The sequence below is a fragment of the Rattus norvegicus genome, chromosome 20, assembly GCF_021556685.1.
Source record: "Rattus norvegicus strain SHRSP/BbbUtx chromosome 20, alternate assembly SHRSP_T2T, whole genome shotgun sequence".
Taxonomy (NCBI): Eukaryota; Metazoa; Chordata; class Mammalia; order Rodentia; family Muridae; genus Rattus; species Rattus norvegicus.
In genome coordinates this window covers 18,929,571-18,949,830 of record NC_141553.1, presented here as the reverse complement: position 1 = coordinate 18,949,830, position 20,260 = coordinate 18,929,571, and the positions used below count along the sequence as shown (strand labels likewise).

At 46.6% G+C, this 20,260-nt stretch overlaps 1 protein-coding gene across 9 annotated transcripts in view; it reads left to right on the top strand.

Moving 5' to 3' along the window:
* The window catches only part of Fam13c (family with sequence similarity 13, member C), a 122,206-nt gene that overhangs the window by 26,060 nt on the left and 75,886 nt on the right, over positions 1-20,260 (top strand). For all 9 annotated transcript variants that reach the window (NM_001399503.1, XM_087597262.1, XM_087597261.1 and 6 more), the window contains one exon: positions 12,675-12,793. In NM_001399503.1, coding sequence (NP_001386432.1) covers positions 12,675-12,793 — 119 coding nt within the window. The remainder of the gene's footprint in view (positions 1-12,674; positions 12,794-20,260) is intronic.

Here is a 20,260-nt window from a genome sequence, read left to right as displayed (position 1 = left end):
CATGGATCTGGGGCCACATGGACAGGTTTACCAGGGTTTATGCAGTAGGAGTTTCTTAATGGAAAACCTGATAGGGAAGGAGGTTTCCAAAGGCAAGGAAATACATGGTGCAGGGGTTCTCCTCACCGGTCACTTGTCACATCTGGACCGTCATACATGAAGGAGAGGTATGCATGCAACTGGCCTGTAAGACCCTGTAGAAGCTGCATCATAAGGGGCGTGGATTCCACCTCTCCTGCTTAGTTAGCTTCCAGCTACCAGCTTGACAAAGCCAATATTTATTGGGCAGAGCATCAGCTGGGGGATGGAATCCATCAGAGTTGCTTGTGGGCGTTTCCTTGACTCTTTTTTTTTTTTTTTTTTTTTGGTTCTTTTTTTCGGAGCTGGGGACCGAACCCAGGGCCTTGCGCTTCCTAGGCAAGTGCTCTACCACTGAGCTAAATCCCCAACCCCTTCCTTGACTCTTGATTGATGTGAGAGGGCTCAGCTCTCTGTGCCATCTCTGGTCAGGTGGTCCGGGGTTGTATATGTGAGCACGGGCCACAGGGAGCCAGGCGGTAGGCAGCATCCTTCATGGTTCCTGCCTTTGTTCCTACCTGAGTTCCTGATCTGATTCCCCAAGGTGATGGATTGTGACCAGGGATAAACCCACGTAAACCCCCTCCACAGTTGCTTTTGGCCGTGACATTTAGCCCAGCAACAGGAGAGTGAAATAGGTCGCCATCCGAGAGTGATTCCTTGTCCAGGATCTTTTCAGACATTTCCCAGGTTTGAGCCTTATCGTAAGAGGAGGTGTCTTTGGAAACCCTCCATAGAGAGCATGGCTCTCCTATTTTGGCCACCATGCTTCAGATTTATGCATAGAGAATTTCTCATAGGGGGAAAACAAAACCAGAACCTCCTCTCCACTATACACAGAAGAAGAAAAGGTCAATATTGGCTTTCCCGTCCTCCGTATCAGGACATGGGGTACCTTAGATTTGGTCACCTGCCCCCTTCTTGGCTATAGAATGTATAGCTTATAGAAGGGACTTCTGGGGGTGGAGCCTGTGCAGTAGCAAGGGAGCTCTGAGTGGACACCGTGGTTGTAGTATGTAGTGTAAGCACTGTACAGTGGTGAATTAGCTAGTTATCATGTGGTCTCATTTTAAAAAAGGTTTGAGTTCAAATATATGTATATAAATACACACACACATATACATACACACATATACATATGCACACACACAGGCAGGCTTAGAGATGGTCTCCTTTGCAATTTTGATGCCTGTCAAGTTGCTAGTCAGTGTTAACCATGAGCAACTCGTGTCTTTTTAAAAGTCAGGGTCTGTTTATTAATATTTTTAATTTTTTGAGATTTAATTTTTTAATTTATTTTATATGTATAGGTGTTTAGCCTGAGTGCATTCTGCACATCAAATGTACGCACTGCCTGTAGAGGCGATAAAAATTAATATTAGAGTTGCAGAATGTTGAGAGAGTTTTAAACTACTGTATAGGTTCCGGGAATCGAGCCCAGACTTCTCGAAGAGCAGTCGCTGATCTTAATCACCAAGCTATCATCTCTCTGAACCGTATTCATGAATTTTAACCAAAAGAAAAGAAATTACCGTTAAAAATGTGCCCTCCCACATTACTCGTGTTAAGAATTCATCGACAAATAGTTACTGGGAATCTGTTGCAGATCTGATGGAGAAGAAGTCCATCAGAGAGGAACCCTTGGGAGGCTTCCATTTCCTACACGTGGCTGTTGGTAGGCAGTGGCAAACCCCCAGTGTGGAGAGTGAAACATCAGCACAAGGCCATAGCGACCCTAACAAGGCCAACAAGGATGGGCAAGATTGAAAGTTTCTCTAGCACAGATTTGCTTCTGTTAACCCTTGATGTCACTGGCCTGGTGTGGTTCTGTCCCCTTTAACCATCCCCCCCAGCTCTAACCCCTATAGAGATTAGTTTGAAACATAGCCTGCACATTAGAAATACTGGTCACCTTCATCCCAGCTGCGGGAGCTGAGTCTGAGTTCTCTGCGTGGCGTTCTCTTTTTTTCTTGCATTTTAGCTGCTGGGTTTCTGAGTTAAAGTCTTCTTGGAGTAATAGGCAGTCCAATTAATATTTAGATCTCATAGCTTTTCTTAGGCGTTCCTCCAACCCCCATCATCGGCCCCTTCTGGGCAGGGGAGATGGCTCAGTCAGTAAAATGTTTCCTGTGCAAGCATGTAGACATGACTTTGGATTCCCAGCATTCTTGTAGAAAGCCACGTATGGTAGTGGGCCTGCAACCCCAGCTCTTCAGAGGCAGAGACAGGCAGATCCTGGAGGCGCGAGGGCCAGCCGGCCTTGCCTAAGGGTAAATCTGTGAGAGAACCAAAGTCAACAATTAAGGTGGAGATAAATTGAGGAATACTTGGTATCAACCTCTTGTCTCTAGTCTCTACATGTGGTTTGTATACGCTTGGCCAAGGGAGTGGCACTATTAGGAGGTGTGGCCTTGGGATGGGTGTGGCCTTGGAGTGGGTGTGGCCTTGGAGTGGGTGTGGCCTTGTTGCAGTAATGTGTCACTGTGGGCATGGGTTATAAGTCTCTTATCCTAGCTGCCTGGAAGCCAGTCTTCTCCTAGCAACCTTCAAATGAAGACGTAGAACTCTCAGCTCCTTCTGTACCATGCCTGCCTGGATGCTGCTATGCTCCCACCTTGATGATAATGGACTGAACCTCTGAACCCGCAAGCCAGCCCCAGTTAAATGTTGTCCTTATAAGAGTTGCCTTGATCATGGTGTCTGTTCAAGCAGTGGAAACCCAAGTAAGACAACATGCATCCTCCCAAAGGCTTGGGGACTTTTACCTACATCTTGTTCATGCAGCACACAGCTCTTGCATAGAAGACCCTTAACGGGAATAGTTCAGTCCAACATGTCTTCTCGTCCTTGGAAACAAACGCTCTGTATGTTCTGCTTGTGTCTGAGAAGTGCATCAGCCAGCTTTGGGTCATTCTAGCAAAAGACCAGACACAAGCTTTTTAAAAGGTAAATAGAGGGGACTCAGGTCTCAGCTTTTGACATTTACAGTCTAGGATTGGGCCATGGTGGTGGCTCTTGACTCGGCTGATTGAAGTGGGGATTGGTACATGGCAGCTGGAATTTATGCAGGGCCACATGGTCCCCTGGCAAAGTGGAGCAGAGAGCAAGAACAGGCAGCATGACACAATCCTCTCAAGGGCACACACCTCATGTCTTAGCTAGGGTTTTACTGCTATGAACAGACACCAAGATCAAGGCAACTCTTGTAAGGACAACATTTCATTGGGGCTGGCTTACAAGTTCAGAGGTTCAGTCCATTATCATCAAGGTGGGAACATGGCAGCATCCAGGCAGGCATGGTGCAGGAGGAGCTGAGAGTTCTACATCTTCGTCTGCAAGCAGTAGAAAGAGACTGTGTGCCATGCTGTGTTGGTGGATCTTTTCTTTTCTTGACTATTTTATTGGGTTCTTACCTCTCTCGCCCTTCCAACCTTTATTCCCCCCCAATCCTTTCCACGCCCCATCTCTCCCCACCCCCATCTATGTGGTAGAGAAAGAAGGTTAAACGGGAAAGGGGCTATCGCTCTCCTTAGGCTTCTTCTTGCTGATTCTTGTTGTTGGGATCCTTGGAGCAAGTCCAGTCTTCATAGTCAGGTTATCTCCAACTTCTCTCTTTGCTTATGGCCACTTGACAACCCGGAACAGTAGCAGCCAGGGGCAGCAGGGGAAGAAGCAGCCAGCTCTTCTTTCAGAGCACCTCCAGGCCCTCTTGGAGCTCTGTCATTTATTCCCTCTCCAGAGTCCCCAGAATTCCAATCAGGAACTGTCTGCCGTAGGCAAAAGTCACGCCCCTCAAACAGAAACAGCTCCCTATCCCGCACCTTGGATTAAAACAACAACTTACTCACATCATGTAATTTTGGGTTTTAAAGAAACCAAAAATTTCACAACACTGACCAGAGCTTGAGCAAGAGAGACCTCAAAACCTGGCCCCACAATGACACACTTCCTCCAACAAGGCCACACTTCTCATAGTACCACTCCTTACGGGGCAAACATTCAAAAGCATGGGTCTATGGGGGTCATACCTATTCAAAGCACCACCTAATGATTCTGGAACTTCCTGCAGGCCCCACCTCTTACAGGACCAAAGCTCCTCCCAGGACTGTCCATGGTGATCAAGCTTCCCACAGCAGAAGCTGCTAGAAGATTCCACTGGGAAACCAGAGGCAGCAGCCACTACATGTGGGGTCCTGCTTTGTGCTATGTTGTAGACAGTAGACTTTTAAGAAACTTGTCCCCAAAGCCTCACATCTTGAAGTATTGTTCCCTTGACATTAAGGACAGGGCATCTCAAAAAAGGTTGTGAAGTCCTAATAGCAGGTAAAGTTTGCTATTCTAGGATTACCGCCGTTTTCAATGTCGGTTTTCTTGAGACATCATAGTGCCATTTCCCGGTCAGTATCTACTATCTTATGATCAGTTTGTTTAGTTTGTGAGTCCAGTGCACACTGTCTCATTTCTGCTGTCATTTCTTCTCATCACACCTGTGGTCCCTGAAGTAATGGGATTCTCCAGTCTAAGATCTCCATCCAAAGAAAGAAGTGTGTGTGTGTGTGTGTGTGTGTGTGTGTGTGTGTGTGTGAGAGAGAGAGAGAGAGAGAGACAGAGACAGAGACAGAGACAGTGTGAGACACAGAGATACACACAGAGAGACATAGAGAAACAGAGACACAGAGAGACAGAGACAGAGAAAGACAGACCAAAAGACAGACACACAGAGAAGAGACAGCCAGAGACACTGAGAGATATACAGAAAGTGATACTCAGAGAGACAGAGACAAAGTCAGAGAGACAAAGAGAGACAGACAGATAGACACAGACATAGAGACCCATTGCTAAGCCTGGAGAGAACTGAAAGCATCCTTAAAGGGGCAGCTTGGACCGGCTTGCTAGATGGTCACGCTTCTCTTCAAATCCACAAGGACTGGGGCCATGGAAAGGTAGACTCATGGCTCTCTTGTTTAGCACCCAGTGTCCAAGGCTGTGAACCCTTGCTTGATGTCTTGTTTTGTTCGACTCTTGGAGAGAGCTTAATGTTCTGCAAGCAAATCGAAGGCCAGAAGGCCAGCACATTAAAATATGCTTAGAAATGTCTAAGAAAATGCCTGGTTTGAGACCATCATCCCTGAATCTTATTTTATCTTATTATTATTTTTTTTGGAATGATGATAAGGGAGAAAGAAAAAAACACTGAAAATACATACATGCCAAACACCCAAGTGCCCTCATCTAAAACCACCCTTGAGAAGTCACGCTAATGCAGGGATGCTGCTTAATGAGTCTGCATTTTGCCAGTGCTAATGGCTATGCTTGGTAGTTTATTTTTTCAGTAGAACAAGCTGTTCAAGGCCTTGCCCAAGGCCAGGTTTTCCCAGCCTCAGTCCAGCTGCAGCACACGAGACGGTGTGGGCGAAGAGAGATGTCCACTGAAGAGGTCTGTTGCCTCGATGCACGCTTTGCAAAATTCTGGCACACTCTCCCGGAAGTGGAAGTTCGATCGGACGCTCCGCTCTGCTTTCCTGGACTGTCGTGGGACGCTGTTGTGGACAGCTGTCTCCTCGGCACGCATGGCATGGCCATTGCCCTCTGGAACTATTAGCAGATGTGGTTAATAGCCAGAGGCCCTCATGAGGTCGGGCTCATTAGCTTTCCAGCAAGGGGGCTGGGACGAGGGGCTCACCAGGCTTTTGACCCTTTCCAGAAGATATAAGCAGTTAATGGTTGCTTGAGGGTAGAGGCTCATGAGACCCTGCTCTTCCATAAGGCACCGCCTACCATGGGCTGAGCCCTTCTGAATTGGTTATTAATTGAAAAAAAATGCCTTACAGCTGGATCTCATGGAGGCATTTTCTCAATGGAGGCTCTTTCCTCTCTGATGACTCTAGCTCATGTCAGGTTGACACACAAAAACCAATACAGCCCTCATATGCTTATATTTTTGAATGTTCAAGCCTCCATTTGTGGAACTATTTGAGAAGGATTGGGAAGTGTGACCTTGTTGGGAGGGGGTGTGTCACTGGGGAATGGGCTTTGAGGTTTGAAAAGCCCACGTCAGGCCTAGTCTGCTTACCACTCCCTTTGTTGCAACAGTTGATCAGATGTGAGCTTTTTCAGCCTCTGCTTCACTTCCTCCTGCCACCATCCTCTCTGCTATGATGATAATGGATTGTCTTGGTTAGGGTTTTACTGCTGTGAACAGACACCATGACCAAAGCAACTCTTATAAGGACAACATTTAACTGGGGCTGGCTTACAGGTTCAGAGGTTCAGTCCATTATCATCAAGGTGGGAGCACGGCAGCATCCAGGCAGGCCATGGTGCAGGAGGAGCTGAGGTTCTACATCTTCATCTGAAGGCTGCTAGTGGAAGACTGGCTTCCAGGGTCTTAAAGCCCACATCCATAGTGACTCCAACAAGGCCACACCTCCTAATAGTTCCACTCCCTGGGCTGTGCATATGTAAACCATCACATGGGTTAACTCTCCAAAAACTGTATGCGAGTCCTCAATTAAATGCCTCTTTTTATAAGTTGTCCTGGTCACGGTGTATCTTCACAGCAACAGAACTGTAACTTTTATAAAGGAAAATATTTAATCGTGATTGGCTTACAGTTTTAGGGGTTCAGTCCATTATCATCATGGCGGGAAGCATGGCAGCGTACTGCAGGAGCAGAGGGTTCTACATCTTGATCAGGGGATGGCCAGAGGGAAATTGTCTTCTGCAGGCAGCAAGGAGGAGACTTGATTCTACATTGGGTAGAGCCTGAGCACAGAAGACCCCAAAGTTCCATCTACACAGTGATTCACTTCCTCCAACAAGGCCACACCTCCTCCAATAAGGCCACACCTCCTCCAACAAGGCCACACCTCCTCCAACAAGGCCACACCTCCTCCAACAAGGCCACACCTCCTCCAACAAGGCCACACCTCCTCCAACAAGGCCACACCTCCTCCAATAAGGCCACACCTCCTCCAATAAGGCCACACCTCCTCCAATAAGGCCACACCTCCTCCAACAGGGCCACACCTCCTCCAATAAGGCCACACCTCCTCCAATAAGGCCATACTTCCTAATAGCGACATTACCCATGGCCAAGCATTCAAACACATAAATCTATGGGGCCAAGCCCATTCAAACAGATAGCCACCCTGTATTTGACAGAGAGAACCCTTCACGAAAGGAACACTTTATTATGGATCATGGTTTTATTAGCATTTTTCCACCCACTGTCTCTCAGTCCCATGAACTTAGGACATAGTGGCAGCGGGACCTTAACAGCAGTGAAAGCTAAAGGTAGAGGCTGGTCTGCATTTCTTAGCAGACAGGCGCACAGGAGACGTAACCAGGTAGTGGTCAGGAATAATACACTCTCAGGACTCCCACTGACTTATCTCTGTCAGCTAAATTCAACCCCCCATGTCGCCCACAACAGGGCCACCGGCTGGACATCGAGTGCTCAACGCAGAGAGTCCATGAGGAACATTTCATACCCGCTCTGTAATACAGCGAGAAATGATGTTCCAAGAACCTGTGAGGGCAAGAGGCAGGAAGCTGTGCGTTCCTGGAAAGAGGCAGTTAGACTGGGAGTAGTTCTTTGTCAAAATACCCAAGGGAGCTCATTCTTGCCACCCACTCCATTTCCTCTCAGATGTTCACTGAAGACATTTTCTTACAATTCTCTCCCCACTTCAGAGCCCTCTGTGCCCTTCCATCGTGTATGGGACAGAGACAGAAAACAGCTATGGAATCCTCATACAATCCATCCGTCTTATCCTTGACTACCGCCGGGCCAGCTGTTAGTGTCGTGAAGTGTAGCTGCGCTCACAGGGGCTGCGCGTGATCATTGAAAGGGGGCGGCGCCAACCCCAGATCTGGGCTGGGGAGATTAGGTCTGAAGTATGGGCTCCATAGCTTGGCCAAGTAACACGGCACGGTCCCGTTTCATTTCGAATTAAGCACTGAATTGACATTATGGTCTCCATTAATGAAAACGACTTTAAGTAATACAGTTTTCCTCAACTTAATAAGAAACTATATGGCTTCAGTGATGTGAGGCCTGTTAAGTTACAAGCTGTGTTTGTTACTCGTTTAGTAGGTGAGCGAACATGTCTACTGTCGTGGGAACAGTCTTAAAAATGTATAAATGCCAGTTTGTATATTTCAAAGTCTTAAAAATGTATAAATGCCAGTTTGTATATTTCAAAGTCTTTTCGAATTCGCCTTTTGCATAAATGGCCATCTTCCTAGCTTAGGTAGGTCTCTCCCCTCCCCTCCCCTCCCCTCCCCTCCCCTCCCCTCCCTTCCCCTCCCCTCCCTTCCCCCCCTCTCATTTTTCTCACATCAGAGAATGGAGAAATTAAAGCCCATTCTTAGATTTTAAATGACGTAACGTAGGTACTAAGAGGTGCCCTGTTGGGGCTGGGGATTTAGCTCAGTGGTAGAGCGCTTGCCTAGGAAGCGCAAGGCCCTGGGTTTGGTCCTCAGCTCCGAAAAAAAAGAACCAAAAAAAAAAAAAAAAAAAAAAGAGGTGCCCTGTTTACTTGAGGAAGTTAGTAAATGACATTCACACTGGATTTAGAAAATAAGTATGTAGCCGGGCAGTGGGGTGCACACCTTTAATACCACACCAGGGAGGCAGAGGCAGACAGATCTCTGAGTTCAAGGCCAGCCTGGTTTACAGAGTGAGTTCCAGTACGGCCAGGGCTATATAGTGAAACCTTGTCTCAAACAGACAGGCAGACAGATAGACAGACAAAAAGAAAGTAGGTATGCACACATCCCCTATATATTTGTCTTCCCCTAGAAATTTATTTCGTAAATGGACAAGAGCTAGAGGCCATTTACACAGAAAAGGAGCCTACCTCACCGTTGTGTATACCATGACAATGAGGAACAGCGAGGGAACAACGAGGGAATCAGTTATTTTAAAGATATGACTAAAGAATTTATTCTCTAAGCTATTTTAAAAAAAGAATCAGCTCTTTTTTTTTAATAGCAAAGTCACATTTTCATCATCTTTCTTCCTGTGTGTGTGCATAAGTGCTGGGTTTGAGGTGTCATGTGTGTGAGGTCAGAGGTCAACCTCAGTTGTCCGTCTTCGCCTTCCTCCTTGTTTGAGGTAGGGTCTCTTGTTTTGTGTACACCAGGCTAGCAACCCCCATGCTTCCTGGGATGTTCCTGTGTCTGCCTCCCATCTTGTCATAGGTACCCTAGATTAAAGACACATGTCACCGTGCTGGCTTTCTGTGGGGTCTCTAGGGATGCAAAGCCATGTTCTCAGGCTTCGGCCCATCACACCAGTGAGGCTAGACTCGAGGCACACAAGGAGTGAAATGAAAGGCTAATGAAGATCTAAGATATAAGATCTCCACCTGACTGGATGTCAGGAAGACAGACAGGAGAGAGAGCAGTTGGAGGGCTGAGACAGGTTCGGGCCAGCCTAGCAGGCTCTACATAGCAAGACTGGATCTCAGAACCACAACAACAAAGCAAAAAGGTATCTATAATATCGTATATATTCTGATGCTCACATAGAAATGTGAAACAAGTGCTGTACAAAATAATTTCTTTTTTGTTGGAATCTCTCAGCACCAGTTTCAAATCGCCGAGGGCCTTTTTATCAAACATCTTCACTGAGCGTTTTCTCCTGTTGTTACCTCTAGTTGTTTGAAAGGCACTGAGAGATTCTAGTCACATCTTAATACCCTTGTGAGGTTGCAGAGCCGATCACCGTGTTACTGACGAGGGAACTGAGGCCTAGGTAGTTCATGGTCTAAGGTCACATGCTTAGCTAGTAGCAAGCAGTGCTCTTTTTGCTTGAGAAGCACCGTGTTTGAGAAACTTTTGCCAATATTCTGAGTATCCATAGACCTTTCTGGAAGCAGTTACTGAGTCTAGAGAGCCTGGAAAACAAATAAAACTTTTCCAAGTTGAGGGTCTTCTTGGCCTGAATCTGCCGCCTTGGAAGGGTAAAGACAGTGTCTTGATTCTCTTTGTTTATCCCTGTCCCTTAGCCTTCTCCCTCTCTGTCCTACATTTTTTTTCCCTTTTTTTTCTTTATTAGCTTGAGTATTTCTTATTTACATTTCGAATGTTATTTCCTTTCCCGGTTTCCGGGGCAACATCCCCCTAACCCCTCCCTCCCCTTTTATATGGGTGTTCCCCTCCCCATCCTCCCCCCATTATCGCTCTCCGCTGAACAATCACACTCACTGGGGGTTCAGTCTTAGCAGGACCCAGGGCTTCCCCTTCCACTGGTGCTCTTACTAGGATATTCAATGCTACCTATGAGGTCAGAGCCCAGGGTCAGTCCATGTATAGTCTTTAGGTAGTGGCTTAGTCCCTGGAAGCTCTGGTTGCTTGGCATTGTTGTTCATCCGTCCTACATTTTTAAAATTTAATTTAATTTTTATTCACTTTATATCCTGCTCATTGCCCCATCCCGGTCACCCCCTCTAACAATTCTTTCCCCATCTCCCCTCTTCTTTTTCCCTGAGCATTCGCTCCCTCTCCCCTCCCACCCGGCAACCTCAAGTCTCTGCGAAGCCAGACAAGGCAGCCCAGCTAGAAGAACATATCCCACAGACAGGCAACAGCTTTTGGGGCAGCCCCTGCTCCAGTTGTTTTGGACCACATGAAGGCCAAGCTACATGTGTGCTACATAGCCTGCTTATGCTCTTTGGGTGGTGGTTCAGACTCTGAGTGCCCCAAGGGTCCAGGTTAGTTGACTCTGTTGGTCTTCCTGTGGAGGTCCCATCCCCTTTGGGGCTCTCAGTCCTTCCTCCTATTCTCCCATAAGAGTCCCCAAGCTCCATCCACCGTTTGGCTGTGGGTGTCTGCATCCGTCTGAGTCAATTGCTATGTGGAGCCTCCTAGAAGTCTCTCCTACCTCTTGTAGGATGACATTCATACAGTTTTCCTGCTAGAAGACTCTGGTGACTATGTGGCCATCCTAGGTTATTCTAATATTTTGGAAAAATGACTTGGCCTAGATGGCTCTAACCCATCCCCCTGGAAGAGTCTGGGTCTCACTTGCCAATGATATACACCACAGAGACAGACGCAGCATCACCCCCACACCCCAGATAATTTAACTCTATTTATTGGTCATTTGGATTCACCAAATCGCTCGTGGATTCTCGTCTTAGTATCTCATTCGGTGGGTGCGGAGGGACCGTTTCATTCTGAGAGGAATTTGCCGTAGGCTTGTCACAGCTTAAAAGATTACAGGAGTTCAATTGTAGGTCTTGTATCTTCCGTTCCTGTCCCCCATTCATTCCCTCTCTCTCTCTCCCCCCTCCCTCTCCCTGTCCCTATCTCCTTCTCTCCCTCTCCCCCTCTCCCTCTCTCCCTCTCCCCCTCCTGTCCCCCCCCCCCGTGTGTGTGTGTGTGTGTGTGTGTGTGTGTGTGTGTATTGAAGCAGGGTTAGTTGTAGTATGAATGTGTTTGTGCTGTCCAGTGCAGCTCAGCCCTCAGGAGGGTTTTTATATCAGTGGTGACAGCATTGTGGGCACTTGGGAGTTGGGGTCTGTGTGAATTCTGGGTAAGCTGGCGGCCATAGTTACATAGGCGGCAGTGGCGAGAGATCAGGCAGACGTGGGACAAATATGCCTTAGGGTTCAGATTAGCTTCAAGTTATTCCTTCATATGGAAAGGACATCTCTGACACAGGAAACTTGAGGAATCCATATGGACCCCCAAATGTAGCAAAAATGACATCTTCACAGATAATTACTACTGAGATTTTATTGAGCTCCTCCCCACTGTTTATGTCTGTGAGTACGCATACATGTGTTTTCCATGAGAATGAATATCTTTTAAATGTGGCTATATTAAATATATAGCTATATTTATGAGGTATTCTATAATGTCCTTTCAAAAAACTCTTTTATTGGGCTTAAAGAGAGCTCAGCAGTTAAGAGCACTTGTTGCTTTTTCAGAGGCTCTGGGCTTGGTTCCTAGCATACACACGGCAAGTCACAACCATCTGTACATCTAGTCCTGGGCCTCCAATACCTCTTCTGGCCTCTCTCTGGGTACCCAGCATGCACAGGATGCACATATATGTAGGCAAAGACTCAAAAAATGCAGGAATCTCTAAAAAGCACGTTTTAGCTTTTTAATACTCCATGCCTCTGCGTAAGTGCACACACTGGAGTGCAGCTGCCTATGGAACCTAGAATGATAGGATCCCTCCAGGCCTGGAGTTACAGACAGTTGTGAGCTGCCAGCATGAGTGCTGGGAACTGAGTTCATGGCCTCTTCAAGAAGAGTACACACTCTTAACTGTTGAGTTATCTCTCTAGTCCCCACTATATAATTTTTAATGCCTAAAAAAATTCTTACATTTTTGACTAACTTATATGTTTGGAAGTGACATCCTCCCTTTTCTATAATCTCAGACCATCAGTTATGTGGGAGAAAAATGCCTCTTAAATTTGGTCATTGAGCTGTCTCCTTTCCTACATGCAAGTCAGGAGAGTGAGTAGTACCTGTAGCTGTTTCTTGCCCTGAATGAGCCCAGCCAGACATAGTACTGTAGAAATGACCGCCTCGGACAGCTCATCTGTAGGATGACTCTCTTTGTCTTGTAGGAGACAGAGCATGTGGTACCCAGCCAGTCAGAGTGCCACGGTAGAGCGGGAACCCCGGCTCATGAGAGTCCACAGAGCAACATCTTCAGGTGCCAGGAAACAGTGCGACTTCAACCAAGGTGAGTGAGTCTGTTCAGAAACTACACTGCACCTCTGGTTTGCTTACTAGACGTGCTGATGCCACCTTCATGGGAGTCAAGGATTCCTGACCTGGTTGGCTTTCCTCACAGTCAAAGAAGCTACTTAAAGGGGCCTTGAATGGCAGCCCGTTGCATTAAAGAGAGACACACAGGGTCTTCCTCACCTTCTGTTTGAAGATCGCAAGTCCTGAGATTCAGGGAGGGGAGGGTGGTAGATCTGTCTGTGGAGGAGAATTTGTGTAGCCCTCTGTTTTATGGCCTTGAAAATTCAGTATTCATTTGTGGTCTCTGATGTGATCCTGACAAGCGATGGTGGTGTTCGAATCCACACCTTGCCAGTTGCTTTTACCTGAGATCTCATTAGGTCTCTATGGGCTCAGAAGGCATTGCTCATGAGGTCAATTGCATGGAGGACGCGAGCCCGAGAGACATTAAGTCCCCTTTGCCTAGTCCTGAACAAATAAAAAAAAAAGAGTTAAGCAGAGTGGGCACCTCCAGTGCGTGCTCTTGGCAGGACAGGGGCAGTGTCTGTGCTGACCTAAGTGTTGTTGAGTGACCTCAGTCCAGAAGCAGCCCAGGGCTGGCTTCAGCCCCACTAGACCTCCTTGGAGATAGCTCTGAATCTAGAGCCAGGATATGGGTAGAAGGCTGCCCACAGGAGGTTGGCATGGCCCTCTGACAGGAGCTTGGCATGGTAGCTGCCTATGGAAAAGTCTCTTCTGGAAATAAACAGAAGAAAGAATTCAATGGCTCGTTCTGTGAGCTGTCTTGTAGGACCCTGTACTTGGATAACTGGAGTCCTCACTCAGGGGACGGAGAATGCTCTGCTTCTGAGGGTGACCTTTAGAATTTTGTTTTTGACGGCAGTGCAGTCTGAGTCACAGAGAGAACACAGCCTGTGCTATGTAAGGGTGCTTCAGAATGCCCAACAGACTAAATTTGGGAGCATAAAACCCCAAAAGGGATGGTCCACTCTTCGAAGTGGAGTCACGGGCTGCCATTTGACTCTACTGTGGTTGCAATGGGAAATTTCTCCCAAAAGTTTATGTGTTTGAACCCTCGTTACCTCTAGGAAAATGGGTCACTAAGGGGAGGTCTCAAAACTTTAGAACCAGGGGTTGGGGATTTAGCTCAGTGGTAGAGCGCTTGCCTAGCAAGCGCAAGGCCCTGGGTTCGGTCCCCAGCTCTGAAAAAAAGAAAAAAGAAAAAAGAAAAACAAAACAAAACAAAAAACAAACAACAACAAAACTTTAGAGCCTGTACTCTACTCTCTGTCTTCTCTGTGCTTTCTCATTGTGGATGTAACATGACTGCCACTCTCAAGTTTTTGTCACCATGCCTTGCCCACCATGATGACCTTTGTCCCTCAAACAACAACCCAAAGTAAGTCTTCCTGCTCCACATTGCTTCTTGTGCCCTCCTTCCGGTCACTGCCTACTTTATGTTGTTGCTTGACCTCTAGAACTCACAGTTGGACGCCATGTTATTTCCTCACCGATGAGGAATCTGTCCCTCCTGTTTGAGGCCTTATTCCAACAGACCTCTTTTCATCTGGGCTTGACTTTGTCGTGCAGTGACTAGCTCGCCCGTCCTCCCGCCCCAACAGCCTGACGAAGGCTGTTCTCAGCCAGAATAAGGTCAGCCTGTTCCCATGCATATTTCAAAACAGCGTGAAGCAAACAAAACCAACCAATCTCAAAGCTAAATCACACATGCTTGCGTCTGGAAAGTGTGTGGTGTGGTCCTTCGGGTGTGGGCGTTTCGCAGAGGCTGATGGGAAAATGGTATCAGCCAGCTGAGCTCCTCCAGTTCAACAAACTGAAAACCGTTTTATGTCACGTGTATGGTTCGGACGCTAACTGGGAATTGTACTGTGGTCAGAAAAATGAGTGAGAGTCTGTGGTGATCTCGAGTGACCAGCTGAGAAAAAGTATGGACCTAGATGATTCCATGAGGAACTGTGTAGAACAGGAGACCTTAATTATTGGTGGTAGTGAGTTGTACTTTAATCTGACCCTCAAAGGTGATGGTTGACAAACCACGATATACCCCTATGTATATGTATATAAGACTTCGGAATCTTCCCAGACTATTAACTGAGGAAAACCAGGTGTCAAGTCACCAGTAAGCTCGCCTTACTCAGTGAGCCTGCTGCGGTCCTCAGCAGCTTCCGCTTCCTCTCCGTGTCACAACCCTCCCGAGATCCCTTTCATCCATTCTCCTAGCCTCTGTGCCTGACCTTCTCCTTTCCACAGGATCTAGCTTTCTGAGCTCATAGCATTCCAGAGTATTCTGTGTGCTGTTGCTGCTGTCCGCAATCACAGGATCTCGTGCTAAGTCGCAGGTCATGAATGATGTCATGCCAGTTAAGACTAGTCCTGTTGGGTTTCCTAGCTAGATTAGGCCGGCAACCTTCAATGATGGAGTCACTGACCGCAACTATGGTAGCATCACCCAGGGACAGTCGCCGGGAACTTTTAAAAACCTCAAAATATTAAGGGATCATGTAATCGGATGACCAGGTGAGATGAGATCTCTGGGTAAACATATCTTTGAGTCAGGCAGCTTACATTCCTCATAACAGTTCCTGTTGTGTCAGCCCAGCCCAGCCCATAGCTAGGCTCAGGCATTTGTGGGTCACCATCATCTTCTTCCTCTTCCTCTTCTTCTTCTTACTCTTCCTCCACCTCCTTCCTTCTCTTCTCCTCCCTCTTTCTCCTCCTCTCTCCTTCTTCCTCCTTCCCTCTCCTTCCTCCTCTTCTTCCTTCTTCTCTTTCTCCTCCTCCCTCCTTTCTCCTCCTCCCTCTTTCCTCCTTCTCCCTCTCCTCCTACTCTTCTTCCTCCTTTTCCTTCTCCTCCTCTTCTTCACCTTTAAAAGGCTATTTTTATTTTTAAAAGATTACCAACTTCTTGGTTAGTATACAGAAATAACTAAGCGGTTTTCATCGTGGCATTGTTACTCACACATACCACTGTAATGACTTGGTCACATTTTTCTCCTCTAAAGTCCACCTCAGCATGCCTTCCTCACCGTAACAGGCCTCCTCTGGTTTTGCGTGTATGTGTGTGTTGACATCTTGATCCCACATCAAGAGAAGATGTGATCACTTGTCTTCCTTCCTTCCGTGTCTTAGCACTCGAGGGAAAGGGGACCTCATCTGAGGAGCGGCTTCCATTGCCTACGAGCATGTCCGTGGGATGTTTTCTTCACTGCTAACTGATGCGCTAGGGCCCAGGCCACAGTGCGTAACTGAGTAAGCCAGCAAGCAGTGTCTCACCAAGGGCTCTGCTTCAGTTCCTGCCTTGACTTCCCTTGATGGCGGACTGCGATAGGAATGTGGAAGCCAAACAGATAAACACTTTCCACCCACGTCGCTTCAGGTCATGGCTTTAAGACAGTAGCAGAAAGCAACAGGGCGTCCAGTATCCTCTCTTGTACTTCCTTTAAGTCCCTTCTTTCCCCCCAATAGTCCCCTCTCCTTTGACGCCATATTACTTAGATGCTGTGTATATGTATATGTGTATGTGTTTGAATCTAGGCTCTATGTATGAGAGAAAACATGATGATTGCCTGAATCTGGCCTACCTCGTCTTACATGGTCTCCAGTTTCACGTGCTTTCCTGAAGGTGACATAATTTCACCCTTATGGCCCTATGAAATTAAAAGCGGTGTTTTCCTTGTCATTTATCTACTGATAGGCATTTAGTCCAGTCCTATTTCTTAGCTAATGAAAACAGTGCAGCAATCGTCACAGAAGTGCAAGGACATCTGTGGTGTGTTGTTTTTTTTTAGTCCTTTGGGCTTATTTCAGGAGTGGGTATAGCATTTTTTTTTTTTTTTTTTTTTTTTTTTTTTTTTTTTTTTTTGCGGTTTGTGAGGAACCGCTACTCTGATCTCCATAGCGGCTGCACTGCTCAATGTTATGACTACTCGTGTGTGAGAGCTTGTCTCCCCACATCTTCCTCAGCATTCGTTGTGACCTGTTTTACTTTTATATGTATGTTGTGTGTGAGTGCACATACATGTGTGTGCATGCATATGTGCATGAAGGTCCTGAAGAAGCCAGGAGCCAGAGCAGTGGGCCCTCTGGAGTTGGAATTAAAGACAGGTAGTTGTGAGCTGTCTCATAGGTACCGGTAGCCAAACTGGGGTCCTCTGCAAGTGTGAGCCAACACTGTTTACTGCCAGCCAAGTCTCCAGCCTGAATCATTTGTTTTCTTTTCTTTTTTTTTAAATTTTTTAAAATTTTTAATTTTTTTTTTTCCGGAGCTGGGGACTGAACCCAGGGCCTTGCACTTCCTAGGCAAGCGCTCTACCACTGAGCTAAATCCCCAACCCCAATCATTTGTTTTCTTGATCATGGTCATTCTGACTGGGGTGAGACAAATCTCAATGTAGTGGTCATTTGCATTTCATTGATGGCTGAGGGTTGTTGGGGATTGGTACCAATGCTTTGAATTAATCCAGTCCCCTAATTTGGGAATCTGAGCGTCCAAACTCTGGAGGTCCTTATCCCCAGTTGGTTTTTGATCGATCAATAAAGAGCCAATAGCCAGTGGCTGGGCAGGTAGATGGAGGTGGGACCTTTAGATTTGCATGGGCTAGGAACTGGGAGGAAGGAAGACCAGAATCGCTGTTAGTCGGAGTAGAAGAACGGGATGTAGGAACTGCAGGAGAGAAAGCCAACCAGTCATGTGAGAATCCAGGTATGTGGCCACTGGCCACTTCCCCAATTGGGCCTGGGGTAACAAGGGAAGATTTCAGAGTCTCAGGAGGACCAGAGGGGAGTGTTTGCAGGGGAAGGTTTAGGAGTGTCCGGCCTGTCACTGAGTCACGGCATGTCAAAAAGTTACTGACTGTGTATGTGTGTGTGTGTGTGTGTTCCATTTGAGAATCCAGATAGCTCCTGGGCAGATGAGAGTGTGTGACCTGCCAGGAGTCAAAGTGGTGTAGCTAAACTTGGAGCTGGAAAGGGTCTTGGACAGTTTCTCATGCGGTCATTGTGGTCATTGCAGTCATTGTGGTCATGTGGTCATCAGCCATCCGTGTTCTCTTAAGAACGGTCTATTCAACAGATTTCCCCATTTACTAATGATTTTGGTTTTTTTTGTATTTAATTTTTATCTCTTCATATATTCCAGATATTAATACTTCCTCAAACATGTAGTTCACAATGCTTATCTCTTATTCCGCAGGCTCTCTCTCTCTCTTTTTTTGTTGGTGATTGTTTCCTGTTGTTGTTAAAATATAAAAAATAAAATAAGTATTGGTGTCTTTTACCACACTAGGTCCTGCACCGCGGTGCCCCAAGATATCTGCTAGATATCTTGGCGGAAACACATCCCAACTCCTCGGTGGCCCAGTGTCTCCTGCTGCCGCACACTTTGCTACACTCAAATCGTCACATAAAAGAACACACAACACAATAATCTTTGACCCAATTGATAAGATATAATTGCCCACCTAAACATACAAAGCCCAGTACCATCTATCCCTTAGGAACATTAATAACAACCTGTAAATACACAGAGCGGAATCTTAAAGTCAGCCTCCATTGTCCTGCCACGACTTCTCCCTCTTTCTCCCTTCTCTCTTCCTTTCCGTTCCAGTTTCCTCCTCTTCCTTTAAACTTCTCTCCCACCCATCCTTCCTTCTCCTCCAATGACAGGCCTCCTTCTATCCTGTATCTACCACCCCCCCACCTGTATTTTACAAATTCTGTGGGGAGAAGTTTCTGGCAAAGTCATCTGATTCCTGAGTACTGACTAGGCAGCTGTCCTTGGGGCAGTGGAAATAGCATCAAAATACAGATAACTCCAGGGCAAACCACAACAATTTCCTTTGTTGGATGGAAGCTTAATATCTTGTGATTCCATAATTCGATCATAATAGCAAGTTATCAGAGTCCTTTTCAGAAAGTCCTCAGGTATCTTGAAACGTTTTCCTGGATAGTTTCAGAGTTGCAGGTCTTACGTTAAGGTCTTTAATTTTGATTTCCAGTCTGTCCAGCACCACCCACTGAAGAGGCAGTCTTTTCTCCAATGTATGTTCTGACAGTGTTCTTGAAAAGTAGGAAGACATAGATGAATAGATTTAGTTCTGCACCTTTTATTCTTGTCATCTGCGTGTCTGATTTGTTTTTCGTGCTAAGCCCTGTTTGTTGTGATTGTGAACAAGGGCTCTGCGGGGTACTCTAATTTGATCTTGGCTGTTGTGCTAGTAGGTAGAATTCTGACAGAGATGTATGTAGATATATATAGTAACAGGATATGCCGGACTCTGGTCTGGATCAAAAATGCCTGGAGAAGTCGGAATGGAAACTCAACAGGGGAAGCTGCGACTTTCTTGAGGGGGGAGGAGGTGAGAGAGCATTAAAGTAATAAATGTCAAAGATCATTCTGTGACAAGGGCCTCTAAGGGGCCGCTCATGTTTGGGGTAATTGTGAAGGGTAATTGTGAAGGGACTGCATCAGCCCTTGTGGATGTGGGAGTCCTGGAGACGCTAGAGACCACAGAGTGGAAGCTGGCTATACCTGCAGCATGGTGCTTGTATTTGAGGCTAAAATTTGGACATATCTTTTTGTCTTTCTGTCAGTGTGACAAGTGATCACCAACTGTGGCCTAAAATGACACTCTTAGGTTTCTTAGGTCAAGGTAGGAGAAGTATGGCGTCCTGCCTGAATGCACTCAATGGAGGGGCACGGTCGTATGGCGGGTACCGGCAAAGACATCTCGGTGGTTTATTCTGCCTGCTTTTATGTTTATCTTTTTGGGATAAACGTTCCTAAAACTTTTGTTAGGGGGAACTCAATTAAAAGTTTTGAAGCTGTTGTCTCGAGCTCTTCTTCTTGTCTCTCATGGCTATCTAGAATGTTCTCTTGGCTACTTCACTCCACTTGGCCCCTCTGTCTGTCTGTCCTTCCTGTCCCCCATCCTATACCCCTCAGCAGAACAGCAGGCCAAATACAGTGTGAGATCCTATATATGTGCCTGGTGAGGAGACACATTTGGCTCCCACAATGTTGTAAACAATTACGAGCCCGTATTGAAAATCTAGACTTTTCAGCTTTTGTTAGAAAACTTCCAAGAGTGGGGTTGCCGGGGCGTGCATAGATTTCTTTGCACCAGGATATAGTGAGCAGGCAGAGTTCCTTTTCCCCTCTCCCTTCCCATTTACTTTGGTTGGCTACCTGGCGTTTGATTAAGGATGCCTATCTCAATCCTTCTCTTCCTAGCAACTGCCCATCCTGGGAGCTCCAGCTAATGCCTAATATAGTACATACAGGCCAGCAGAGTTTTCGAAACTCTTTTCTAGTTCACAGTTTGCACGTTACCATGGTTTTCAGATGTTTGACTGCTGTGGATGTCTGGTACTTAACGAGATCTATGCAACTAGAGAATTGCCCCCCCCCCCCCCCAAACTGGAAACTACGAGTGGCTTACTA